This window comes from Centrocercus urophasianus, unplaced genomic scaffold, assembly GCF_019232065.1.
Source record: "Centrocercus urophasianus isolate 14NV4802_14NV808 unplaced genomic scaffold, USGS_Curo_1.0 seq_26, whole genome shotgun sequence".
NCBI lineage: Eukaryota > Metazoa > Chordata > Aves > Galliformes > Phasianidae > Centrocercus > Centrocercus urophasianus.
The window spans coordinates 6,753,047-6,765,839 of record NW_024884822.1 but is presented as its reverse complement, the minus strand read 5'-3'; the positions used below and the strand labels follow the sequence as shown (position 1 = coordinate 6,765,839).

Here is a 12,793-nt window from a genome sequence, read left to right as displayed (position 1 = left end):
CCCCGCTGCTGGCTACAGGCTCTGGGTTCCCTCACAGCACTTGGCTCCAGCGTGGGCAGCTGCCAAGGCAGGGGGTTCTCCCTGTGCAGCTCCGGTGTCGAATCGGTCCTTGAAGCCTCAGTGTCGGGACTGCAGCCCTGAGTCAGACCTATAGGATTTTCCTTCCTGTCTGGGGTTTATTTTTGTTCTCCATTAATGGGATCCTCTTGCCACTCCACTTCCTCCCCTCTTGCTTGTGGTACGGCCCTGTTTCCTTTGAAGTCTAATGAGTCCTAAGTGCTTCAAGCTGCTCTCACAGAGAACAGCTTCTCTGGCTTTTAATGAGACAAAAGCCATTAGCGGACAGTGAAACAGATACACACAGAGACTCCGTGATCAAAAGCACTGGTGCGTGGTAGGATTTCAGACTTTCAGTGCTCCACGAACCTACGCCGACACTTTTGCAACAGAATAATGTGAAAAAATTGCGATTTGGGAGGGAGTTATAAAGTTCCCACAAGTTCCTTCTGACATCTCCTCCACCTATGTTTCTTTTTGTCCCTACAGGAGTCTCAGATCCCACCCCCAAACCCACAGTGTATTACTTTATGTGTCTGTGCACGCAGCCAAGGAGGTACCACTGGGTAAATCAGAAGCCAAACAACAGCACAACATCACAAAATGGGAAAGCACTCCAAAAAGTCACTGAGCCCTTCCCTGTGCCGTGGCTCCCCTCAGCCCCTCCAGCAAGCACTCCCACGACCTGTGGCAGTACTGGAACCAGGGCTGGATGCTACCAAGGTGCCTGTGAACAGGATGAGTTAAAATGATCCCATGCCTATCAAAGCTTTAATACCTTCCACTACTGTCTGACTCCAGTGTGCATGATTTGTGCAGCCTGCCAACACGTTTTTTAAGCAGAGAGGAACTAAAACAACCCAATTTCAGCCTGCACAGAGCATGAATCAGAACATTATGGAGAAGCCAAATCTCCTATTAGGCTCAGTTAATGCAGAATGCCTTCAAGACTGGGCTCTCAAAGGGAGCACACAGCAATCACACTCAGTACTAGCTCCATGCTTGCCCTTAAGTGAAATGCAAAGGATCAGACTGCTCGTATCAGCATTGCTCCTCATTTATGTTCCACTGACAGCAGAGGGCTGAGACATTCACAGTGGGAAATACTCTCGTCTGAAATGCATTCCATCTTGCAGCCCGCCACAGCCACGTCTGGCAATCTTTGTGATACAGTGGAAAATAAAAATCCCCCTCTATTTGATCTGTCTTTTAGAAGGCTGAATAGTCTGGGAACATCAGTTGTCTGGAAAGACCGAGAAGGAAAGGGAGCCACAACCAGGCTGGACCTCCCTCCCTTGATAGCAATGATTTTCCATCAGAAAAGCAAATGTTCAACAGTGTTGTCATCTGCAGTCATGGTGTATTTGCTGCACATATTTCTATTTGAATGACTGATGATTTTTAAAAAGACGAACTGATAGAAATAGTTTTGTTGCCAATTGTAAAGAATGGCTCTTTAGTTCTTATGTCTGCCAAAATCACTGATGGGTGTGCATATTCCAAATGTCTAAAATAACACACTCTGGGTGTGGGAATATTTAAATGTTTAACAAACAGATGTTAGTGAATAATAATAAAAAGAATATAGTTATGAGGGAATAAATACATCACAACAACTGAAGTGATCTTAAATTAGCCCAGGCACAGAGCATATGAAACAGCAGGAAAGCCAGCTCATCGCTTGACTGGCTCTAGATCTAGTATTCTTCAACAATGAAGTTTATTTTCTAACAGAAAGCTGTTTTCCCATCAAAATGCCTAATTAACATAATTATAGGCCCTCCAGTGCTGCCAAATACAGCTGTCTAAATCCTTTACTTGAAAAGCAAGAGAGAGCAGGAAATTACTTCCCTCCTGGGTCAATGAGATGCAGCGTTTTCCTGGGTACACTTTCTATAGGCCCTACCCTCAAAATGAGAATAAGAGTGCTGCCACTGGGGCCTTTCACGTGGCTGAAGACCATACAGTGCAAGAGAAGTGCATGGCATTATTCATGTCCTATCTGCATCCCTCCTTGCCACAGCTCCTGCCCTCAGCCCCAGCACAAAAAGTATAGGTGGGACAAGGCAAAGGAAGGCAATTCTGCACAGCTCACTGCTGCAGCAATCTCCACCACCTCTTCAATCCTGTCACATCTCCAGCACTTAGAAATTATTCCATTTTCCTACTTACCTGCATTTAGTGTTAATGCACGCACAACAGAGCAAGGACTCTCCCCTCCTTTGCACAAGAAAGATCACCGCAGGAGAAAGTGCAGTAAAATGCAATGCCCTTCATGCACACAAAGCTGTGAGCAGATTTTTATCACCTGGGAATATGTCGAGCAAGTTGACAATTTAGGAAGTGTTCTTTCTTCAGTTTCATATACACTTCACTTTATCCCAGTGAATACATTTGTGAAGTGCTACATTACCTTACTATCACTGTAGCTGCTCTGAAGCATCACACCTGCCTTCCTTGATATGTATTTGCTTCACAGCAGAAGTTAGGTGTCTTGCAAGCATATGTTCTCCAAGAGTAACCTGGCAGCATTATTATTCTTAATTAGTATTCTGACTGGAGGAATCTGACTAGCGCAATGCACGCTTTACAGTTAGAAGGAATCAAATTCTAAGGAAAGCTGAAATATAAGCAACTCCTTAGAAATCAAAGCACATGAAGTCTCTTTTCACCGATTTTCAGTGCCGAAGTGGGAGAATGTTCCCTGCCTCCGTCTCCATCTACACCTGGTACCACATTTACACACTTACTGGCTTTTTGCAGCTGTTGAGGAGGACTGAGAGGTGCAGAAAGGTTTATTATTATAGGATTGCTCTGAGGTAACAAGGATTAGTTTCATTTAGAAAGAAGGAAGACACCATAAATATTTACATCAATAAGAAATCAAAGACAAAATCAAACTTCACCATAAAAAGACTGAAAGTACTCAGCTTTTTATGCCAGGCTTTCCAGCACCCACTCGGTGCTTTGTGCATAACATAGAAACAGCTGGGACAAATGAGGGACCTCCATCACAGCATCTCCAGCTGCCCCCTGTCCCCACAGATACCCTGTGGCAGGGGATTCACGAAAGGGGAAAACTACCAAGTGTACCTGATGCCAGCTGCAGGCACTCTTCCTGCTCTTTCCCCTTGCTGTGCCTGACCTCTTCTCCCTCCTGTTCTGACCTGCTGATACAATCTGATCAGCTCTGATGCTCACTTTGTTCCAGTCTTCCATTTCCTCTTTCCCTGCCTCAAGCTCTCTGCAGACAGGAGGGAGCCAATATGGTTCTTTGCCTTGCTGGGAGGGAAGCCTGGAAAACCACTGAGAGCCTTGATGCTGCTTTCAGACCCCATCAGTGAGCACAGCTCATGGCCTCCTGGGACATGATGCTCCCTGGCTACACAGCTCTGTGTAGGTGTGCTCCTCCTTTCTTCCCCTTTTCTGCAGGGACATTCCTGCCCCTCCAGCACTGCCACTCATTTCCACCTACCATGGCCAGAGGCACCCACTGTCAGGAATTCACCCAACATGATGGATAGGCAGCAAATCCATCCAATGCATCCCTGTGAGCCTCACGCATTCCCACAACACAGCCTAGTGATGTGCCTGTCCATTTCCACCTAGCAGTACTGGTAGCTGGAGACAGGGCAGCAAAGGGAAGAGCTGAACGCAGCAGATAACATCTTCTGTTACCAATTATATGGCAGTTTCCAAATGTCACTGTCATCAGTTACTGTAAGCTGCTGGCTGGCTGCCCAAAGAGAGCCATACCCGTGCCCAGAGATGAAGGGACAAGAACAGGACAACAAAAGATGATGCACAAAAAGGTGGGAGAGGTATCTTCACTTCCAACCAGTTTAAAGCATCAATCTGGTTTCTGCTTGTCTCATGCCATATCCAAGTTAACAGATTTGTAAGTGAGCATCTTCATGCTTTGTCCCACGCTGTGTGTCACCCTATGGACTTTTCCTGGAAAAACAGCCATGCTGCTGGCACAGTTTCTGTCAAACCCCTCCTGAAGGTTTTCCTTTCCTGCAATCTCAGCACTCCCTTTCCCCACAAAGCCCCATTACAAGAGTACTTTGATGACACAGGGCAGCCAGGACACAGGGGGACAACCCACTGCCTCTTACTCCCCACTCAGCAGGAAACTCAGAGGAGCAGAGGTTGCCCCTCTGCATTTAAGCTGCACATCACTGGGCTGAGCACTTTGACAGCAGAAAGAACACTGTTGGGCCATTCTGTACCCACCTGGACAGGAGCAGGAGGATGCTGGGAGGACACGAGCTCTGCTCACAAAAACCCTCTGGAGTCAGAAAGTTTCTGCTCTCCTAGGACTGGCAAAAAAGCCCACAACTCTTTGTGGATAATCAAAAATTTATCTGGTGGACTGAGCAAAGGGCGCTGCAGGAGCTCAGGAGAGGGCTGGGGAGTGATGATTCATCAGGGACTGCACAGTGTCAGAGCACAGCTGGGCAAAGGGTTGATAAGGATGTGGGTCTCCGCATGGTACGAGACAGAGCAGGCAGCCCACGAGAGGGATCCATCTCTCTAAGCAAACAGGTAGGGAAGAAGAGCTGTGCTAATTACTCCCGTTCATGGGAATTCTTCAGGCAGAAGCAAGGAGCAGAAGAAAAGGATGCAGAAGAATTTCGTAGCAAATAGTTGAGGATCTTGTTAAGCCACAGGCTATTACTGGATCTCAAGCAAGCTGGAGGGGCAGGGAACCTTAAAGCCTTCGCCCTGCTGATCACAGCCACGAGAGAAGCCAGAGATTTGGAGACTGGAAAAACGTCTGTGCCTTTTCGCTTTGCCCTGAAGGACTCCCCCCACCCCACTGCTTCGGAAAGAATTCACGTCTCTGCACCTTTCAAATCACATCCAGATTTTCCCTGGCACAAGTTCCAAACTCACTTCGAAGAAAAAAAAAAAAAGGAGGTAAAAAAAGGCAGCCCCAAATGTACACATAATTAGTCCCAGCCCATGGAGCAGGCAGCGACGTGGGCTATTCCTAGGATGGATGGGGAAGCAGGTGTGGGAGACAGCATTTCCAAGAGCCCCGTACTTAGCATCTGTTTGGCAAAGCCTCAGCAGTGGGGTGAGATGGCCAGAAGAATAGATCTGAAGAGATGACACATCTGTGGCAGAAAAGAGACGGAGGAGCACCAGAGGCTCCTGTGGGTACACGAAGAAGGATTTTGGTCCGCACTAAAACAGTAAAGCTCTTCAGGGCACTACTGGATCAGCTTGATGGTGCTTTTTCTTCCCCACCCAGCTCTGCAGCAAACCTCAGTCTTTCGGCTTTCATGCTCTCTGCTACTTGCAGGACAGCAAAGGCCTCATTATCCTTCCAGTGAAGGAAAAAAAAAAAAAAAAAGAAAAAGATCTCTGATAAGAAAAATGGTTGAAAGGAACAAAAAGGAGGAAGAAAGGCAGCCCCCTCCTTGTGAATTCTGGCTATTCCATCAGACTCAGCAGCTATTCTCCATGAGAAAGAGAGTGGAACTGCATAGAAAGATGCCTCAAAATCTTCTTGAAAGCACTACTGCAAACCATCAATATAGGAGCCTACCAAGAGATGCAAGAGTTCCTTGAATCAACCTGCTTCCAAAGGCATTGAACCTTAGGGTCTGCAGAGCCATGTAAAGGGGAAAAATGCAGAATCATAGAATTGCAGGGAACCACAAAAGATCATCGAGTCCAACACCACTGCTACAGCACAAGACAGTTTGCTAAACACAGCTCAAAGGTCAGAAGCAGAGCAACTGCTTCCCCACTGGATTCTGTTTTGGATAACACTGCAGATCAGCAGGATCAACTGAAACCCTATAGAAAAGACAGCTATGCAGATTTCGGGCTGCAAATCAGCCTGGGATTGTCCACAAAACAGTGCAATGGCAGAAACGCCTATCTAGCTAGAACAGAAAACAGTAGTTAAGATATTTGCCCCCCCACAGCTCTGAGCAGATGCAGTGGGACTGAGGAAAGTCAGGTACCATAGCTGGACAAGGGATGAGATGTCTTCCATCTCCTTCATAAGGCTTTTATGGGGAGCTGTTAAAAACCTCACAGCTGTCCTGGGAGAAAAGCCCTGAAAGATGTGGGTAGCAGTGACACCTGTGCCAAGGAGGTTAGTAGGCTGGGAAGACAGTAGAAAGGAGGCATCCCTCTGCTTTTTAAAATGACCCCTCCAAATCCTCCTTCTTCTCCTTCTCTCTTGGGAGTTTGCTATTGTCTGTAGCTAAAGCTTCCTGAAAAGCAATTTTACAGCCAAAGTGAGCTCAGCCCCAGGCAAACCCTCCTTGCCTGATTCACGTTTCCAGCAAAGCAAGCTGGCCAGGATCAGCTCCAGGCCACTTGGGCTGTACGGTGTTTGGAAGACTCTGCTCTCCTTATAAAAGCTGTTTCCTGAAAGATCTGGCGCAGCCCTTACACAACTGGCCCAACTGAGCTCATTTGTTTTCTTAGTTCATTCTTTCCTGGGGTCTCCATCCCACCTTCTCCCCAGCCAGCAAACACGTAACCCTTAGCGGGAAGTCCTGCAGGCGGGGACAGATCCTGCAGCCACAGCATCCCCTGGGGCCTTCATTCCTTCATTCCCACCAGCGGCTCCTGGCTCTGCCCCATGGACCACAGGCGATCCCATGCACGGGCTGGGTGCAGCCAGCACTGTTTCAAAGGGCCATCCTCAGCACCACACGATGCTGGGCAGGCTGTGCCAGTGACTCAAAGCCAGCAGAAGTAGCCAAGAGTCCACTTCAGATTCCCCTATAAGGCAGCAGAGGCTTTCCAGGCACAGTGCTGCAGCTGCAGAGAGGCTGAACTCAACCCAACCAAGCTATGCTATGGAGGAGTGTGGTGCTTACATCTGGGAAGGGACAACCCTGGCCCCGAACTCCTCAAAGGCTGCAATTGATTCCACTCTACTTCGGAGAACCTAGCTTATGGCTTTGTTTCCAAAGAGCTGAGTGGGCTGAAGGACTTGGCACTTACAAAAGTGTTTTCTGATACACTTCGAAAGTCCCAAAGTATCTAGAAATTTCCAAGAAGTAAATCCTCAAAACCAACAGCACTATCAAACAAAGTGACACAGTGCAAACAGAGTTCCTCTGAGCTGGATGCTGTAACTACAGAGCAGTCACGGAGATCCCTTCCCATTCCAGGAAAGCAGCCTGATGAACAAACCCAGTTGGCACCTCCTCATGTTGTGGGGTGACCCTGAGTTTGGGAGGTTGAGGGCTTTGCCAGGAAAGCCAGAGCTGCATGAACGCAGCGTCACAGGAGACACTGGAGACTTCAGTGGCCGCAGTGTCTAACATTGCTCTACAACCATCTCCCAGGCAGCAGCACACTTTTAGTAAGCCTCTGGAGCCAAATCTCCACTTGTAATGAAATTCAGATGCTAAAAACGTTGCTCAAAATGGGGCTGGAAGAAAACTACAGTACTCCCAGAAGCTGAACAAAAACCTCCAAGTCTGAGCACATGAGAGCAGCATTCTGCAGAAAAAGAGACCCAGGGCTGTGCAGCAAGTTCACTCAGAGGGCAGCACCCCTTGTACAGACAGGTGAAGTCCTGGCTCTGCTGCAAGCAACAAAACTCACCAATGATCCAAACAGGGAAGCTGTATTACTTGATCCTGTTGCAAAAAGGAGACTAGAGCAAAAGGGCAAACACCTCCACAGAAGAAGCATACAAGCTCCCACAGAGCATGGCCATCTTAACTTCCCCAATTTCTTTATCACACAACACTCAGGCTTTATTCTTCCAGCAACTTCAACACCCTTCTTCCTCCAATGGAAACCACAGCCTCTCAGCAAAGGAAAACTACTTCAACACAAAGAAGAAGAAACAAATATTGATGAGCATGCTGTGAAAAGCAGGGCTCCAATCAGGCCTCCTGAGCCCAATTCTACCATCCAAAAATAGCAGTATTTTGGTGAGAATTTGTAAGCACAGCTTAGCCAAACATTATGTCCAATTTTTGCAAGTTAGGCCCTTTGACAGTTTAGTTTGCTGGCAGAAGTGGCAGTGCAGCAAAGGGCTCTTCCATGTCAGGTGTGCTCTGCTGATGTTACAGCTCAAGGACAAGCCAGAATCACTAATCTCCCTATGGGAAATCCAGACAAGATTCCCTTACTCAGAGTAGCCTGTAAATGATTTTCTCTGTGCCAGTCAGAGAAAACTAAACCCCACTGAATGCCTTTGTGTTTCTTGAAAAGCCAGGAGGCAGAACACAGTACAAAGGGCTACATTAAATGAGCTTGACAGTCACTGGAAGTGATTATGGTACCGTGACATTTCTAAATATGCCCATCAGCTACTTGTGGAAGGGGGAAGGACAAGTTTGTGGTCAAACCCATTAGTTATGGGTGCACAAAAGACTCCCAGGATGCCCTCAATTCGGATATTTTTGCATGGCACATTAGGGCTCTTTTTTCCCCCCATAACATCAGCCTCAAAGGGCAGCCACAAGCAATCCCCTGCACCACAAAGTCTGAAATAGGCCATTGCATCTGTTACTTGGACACACAAATCCTCAGCAGCACATTGGGCTGTAGGGCACGTGCCACGCCACAGAAATCCTTTCTTTCAGCAACCCCAAACATCATGGGAGGAAGCTGAGGCTGTCAACCAGTTTGATTTAATATGTAGAATTCAATTGTCATTTCATCCCCTCCAGATAGCCCTTCAAATTAGAGGGGACAGGAAATTCAGCAAATGAGCTGTTCCTGGGGAGCCTCACGCTGCACTCATCCCCTCCTGCAAACTGCTGTGGGGCTGCTCCTAGCAGAAGCTGTGCAAGAGGCTGATGTCACCCAATAATGCTTGCTGGAGAGAGAGGGAAGGGGTTTAACACCCACTGCACATACAGGTTTGTTTGTTTGTTATAATGGGCACAGTGCTGAGACAATGCTCACAGCCATGCCAAACCCAGCATGATTTTTGCAGGAATGTACTCTTACCTGGCAGAAAGGGGATGATCCTTTGTTTGGGATCCTTCTGCCCTCCTTCCATCGGAAACTTGTCCAGCATTTGCATCTAAAAAAGAAATGCAAGAAAGGTGATTAAAGTCAGTAATTTGCACACAGTTCAAAGCCTTGCTCCATAGAAGGAGGTTATGACTGTTCTCCAAAACAAGTATCCTGAGACACTGTACAAAACACAATCACCAGGGTGATGCACAAGACTTTACCACTATCTCTATTTTAAGTCACTTCTTACCACTGCTGCACTCAGCACCATAGTTTGGCTCAGCATGGGTGACTACACGTGCACTTCTGCAACTACTGTCATACCAATGGATCTCAGCCATTAGGCCTGAGAAGCTCCTCAAAATAGGTGTATTTTAAGCTTATTAACTCAAGCATAGCACAGCACTGACAGAGCTCCTGGGCTATGGCTGGCTTGGAATCAGAGCACAAACTCCTGTTTGCCCAAAAGACCATAAAGTAATACATCAACTTTGGAGAACACTTTGTGCTACACAATTTTTAGAGATTGGTTTAAGAGAATCTCAGCACTGAACAAATAATTTCCTGATTGAGTGCAACTGCACAGAGAAGGCACTCAGTAAGCTCAATCAGCAGAAGGTGACAGACAACTCCCACTGTTGTTGGTGTCCATTTGGCATTTGCACTGGTGCTTCAAGGGCATGCACACAACACCCCTGCAGTTGCCATAGAGCTTGAACACCCAGCAGGATCTACTTCTGCAGCACTTCCCTTGCTGGAAAACACCATTTGGATTGGATTTTGCACTTAACAGATTGGATGTTAGGAAAAATTTCTTCTCAGAAAGAGTGGTAATGCGTTGGAATGGGCTGCCTAGGAAGGAGGTTGAATCACTGTTCCTGGAAGTGCTCAAGAAATGAGGAGACGTGGCACTGAAGGACGTGGGTGAGTGGGCATGGTGGGGATGGGCTGGTGGTTTGATTAGATTGTCTTAGAGGTCTTTCCCAATCATAATGACTCTATGTTGATCCATCTGTCCTGCAGTTCCGCTACTCTCTGCTTTGGAAGGAATGGGATGGAGATGCAAGTTCTCCCTTGCTTTCTCTGGAGCACGGATCTGAGCACTCTCTCCCATCACCTGCAGAGCACCCTGGTTCCCAGAGTACCCAAAGTTGGTTTTACCCTCTCCTGTTGAACCTACTGCATTCCACATAAACATCCAAACATCTATGGAAGCACTATAGACAATCTGCCCAGGAACTGCCCTAAGCATCTATGAAGCCAATACACTTATTCTCCTTTGGCACAATTAATATTTAAAGCAGAGAGGAAACGACACAACCAGGGAGACAATCATCCATCCCATGGCACCCCCACGAGAAACATCTGTGGGCAGCCCCGGAGAGAGTGCAGCACTGAGCAGACAGACTGACAAGCTATGCTTCCTTGTACCTGCTGCTTGGGCACAAAACATTGGGAAACCCTTCCCCACGCCCACATGGGCCAGGCATGGGGGTCTCAGCACCATGGGGCAGGTCCTCCTGCCTGGCTCCCTGGTTTTCATGGATCTTGACCTTCAGCACCTATTTTTCCACGCTTAGAGGGGGCATCTGCTCCTAGCTCATGGCTGTCGGTTCTTCCACTATGAATCACAAGCTTGTATAAAGTACTGTAACAATGCAACTGAGCCCCTTTTGTCCATACAGCACCTCAGCTTTGGCACATGCAAAACCTGAATACTTTATTTCTTGGATCTCAAATGCACCAGGATAAAATTCTCGAGGTTTGGCGAAGAAGAGGCAGAAGGAAGGAGGTGCTTTTCCTACACTGTGATTAAAAAAAAAAAAAAAAAAAGTCCCCAAACATAACAGGAAAACCAAAAAAAGCTGTCAAATATTCTCTTCAAAATGAAAAGAAACCATCTCCAAACCAAGATGACACTGTGCTGTGCTTACAGCTTCTTTCCACTATAAACTTCAGTGAGCTTACAGCAAAGAGCTCCCCGGGCACGCAGTCAACTCCCGTTCTTCCACCAACCCTCAAAACAAAGGATGTCCCAACAGCCCCGTCACCCTGTGAGCCCCAGCTCTGTGCCACACAGGGTCTGACCTCCCTAACCCTGATCTTCCTGTTTGGATCAGTTCCTCAGAGCTTGTGACTGGTGCAGGACGAGCAAAACAAAACAAGTCACAAATGCTGACATCTGATTGCTGTTAGCAGTGCGATTCCTGAATCACTGGAAGAGCTCCCCTCCTCTCGTTTCTGAGTGCAAGCTGAGGATCTGAACACCAAGAGCCTCCAAGGCAGGACGTGCAGGCCGCAGCTTCCCCATGCACACGTGCCTGGACAGTGACTTTGGCCAGAGCTGCTCCCACCCACGTGATCCCACCAAACGCCAGAACTCTAGCACGTCAGTTCCCCATTTCCTGCTGCTTCTTGACTAAAATGCCTCTCACGGTGGCTGCCCAAAACCTGGGGCTCCCCTCATGCTCTGCTCTGCCCTTGCAAGAAGGAAGGAAAAGATACTGTGAGATCCTGCAGCAAAGGAGGAAGAGGATGATGAGGAAGAAGCATGACAGAGAGGTTGGTACCCCTCATCCCATCCCACCCAGCCTGGCTGCCATATCGAGCAGCTCCATGGAAGGCAGCAGCACATGCTGGTTCATCAGTTTTGCTAGACATCAGCCTGTGGCTAAGGAACAGCTTGAAGCCCACTCCAAAGAAAACAGCCCCAGAGCCTGCTCTAACCACGGCAGGCAGCTTGTGTTAGTGATACAAGAGCACAAGTCTGCAGAAATTCAGCCTTGGTCACGAGCTGAGAGTCCTTCCACAGTAGCAGCACACAAAGATGTAACAGCAATGAAAAAAAACTGGCTTCAGGGCCGAGGTGATGCTGGAGTCCTGGAGGAACCCAGCTCCAGGTCTCTGTGTTTCAAGGCTCCCTGGGCCATTTCTGGCTCATCCCGTCTCAGCTGATTTTGCAGGACAGGGACTACAGCACACATCATTCCACCACTCTCGCCCAGGAGTCCTGGAAAAAGGACAGAAGGTGGGTAAAAGCACAGCAGCCACACAGGTGCTGCGTAGGGACACACAGACACACCAGAAAATGAGCTGCAGAAAGCGAGGTAAGCAGCAGGAGGGCCAGGCAGCTCACTCTGCAGAAAACCCTCCTCCTCAGCCCCAGCAGGGAAACACACTCCAAGCAGACAAGGAATTTTGGAACACAGGCAGTCAGCATGGGGAGACTCCCACAAATCATGTCAGCAGGCAGGGTTTCCATCCAAGCTGCAAATAACAGTGATCACATCGCATTCCCAGAAGAGAAAACTCTCCCAGCCAGCCAAGATTCAGAGGGGAGAAGGAAATGGGGCAGAGGAGCAGCAAGCAGCTGCAGAGCCCTTAGGAGCACAGCTACCCGTGTGGAGCAGAACAGTGCAGGGCCACGAAGCAGTCTTGCTCCCAGCAATGCAGTCAGTCACATCGGGAAGGAAAATGAAGGACAAAAACAATAACCTTATTGTTTCTCCCCCTCTGAGACTATTTAAAAGTACTGGAGACAAAATCTTCAAAACAAAAAACTAGAGCGGGTGCAGCTCAAAGCACTTTGGTGTGTTTTTGGTAGGCAGAAAGTTGAACTCTCGCACGGCACTTCTCACTGGTACACCAGCAGTGATGGCTGGGCTGGATGGTGCTCACACTGGTGCCCGTGCCAGCTCCCTGTGCCAGCACCACAGCACGGGTGTCCCAGCAGAGCACCTCCAGGCTCCTCCTGACAGCACATCAGGGCACAGAGCTG

At 48.1% G+C, this 12,793-nt stretch overlaps 1 protein-coding gene across 3 annotated transcripts in view; it reads right to left on the bottom strand.

Annotated features, from left to right (window-relative positions):
- The window catches only part of SH3PXD2B (SH3 and PX domains 2B), a 65,642-nt gene that overhangs the window by 27,856 nt on the left and 24,993 nt on the right, over window positions 1-12,793 (bottom strand). For all 3 annotated transcript variants that reach the window (XM_042826122.1, XM_042826123.1, XM_042826124.1), the window contains exon 3: window positions 9,007-9,082. In XM_042826122.1, the coding sequence (XP_042682056.1) occupies window positions 9,007-9,082 (76 nt within the window). The remainder of the gene's footprint in view (window positions 1-9,006; window positions 9,083-12,793) is intronic.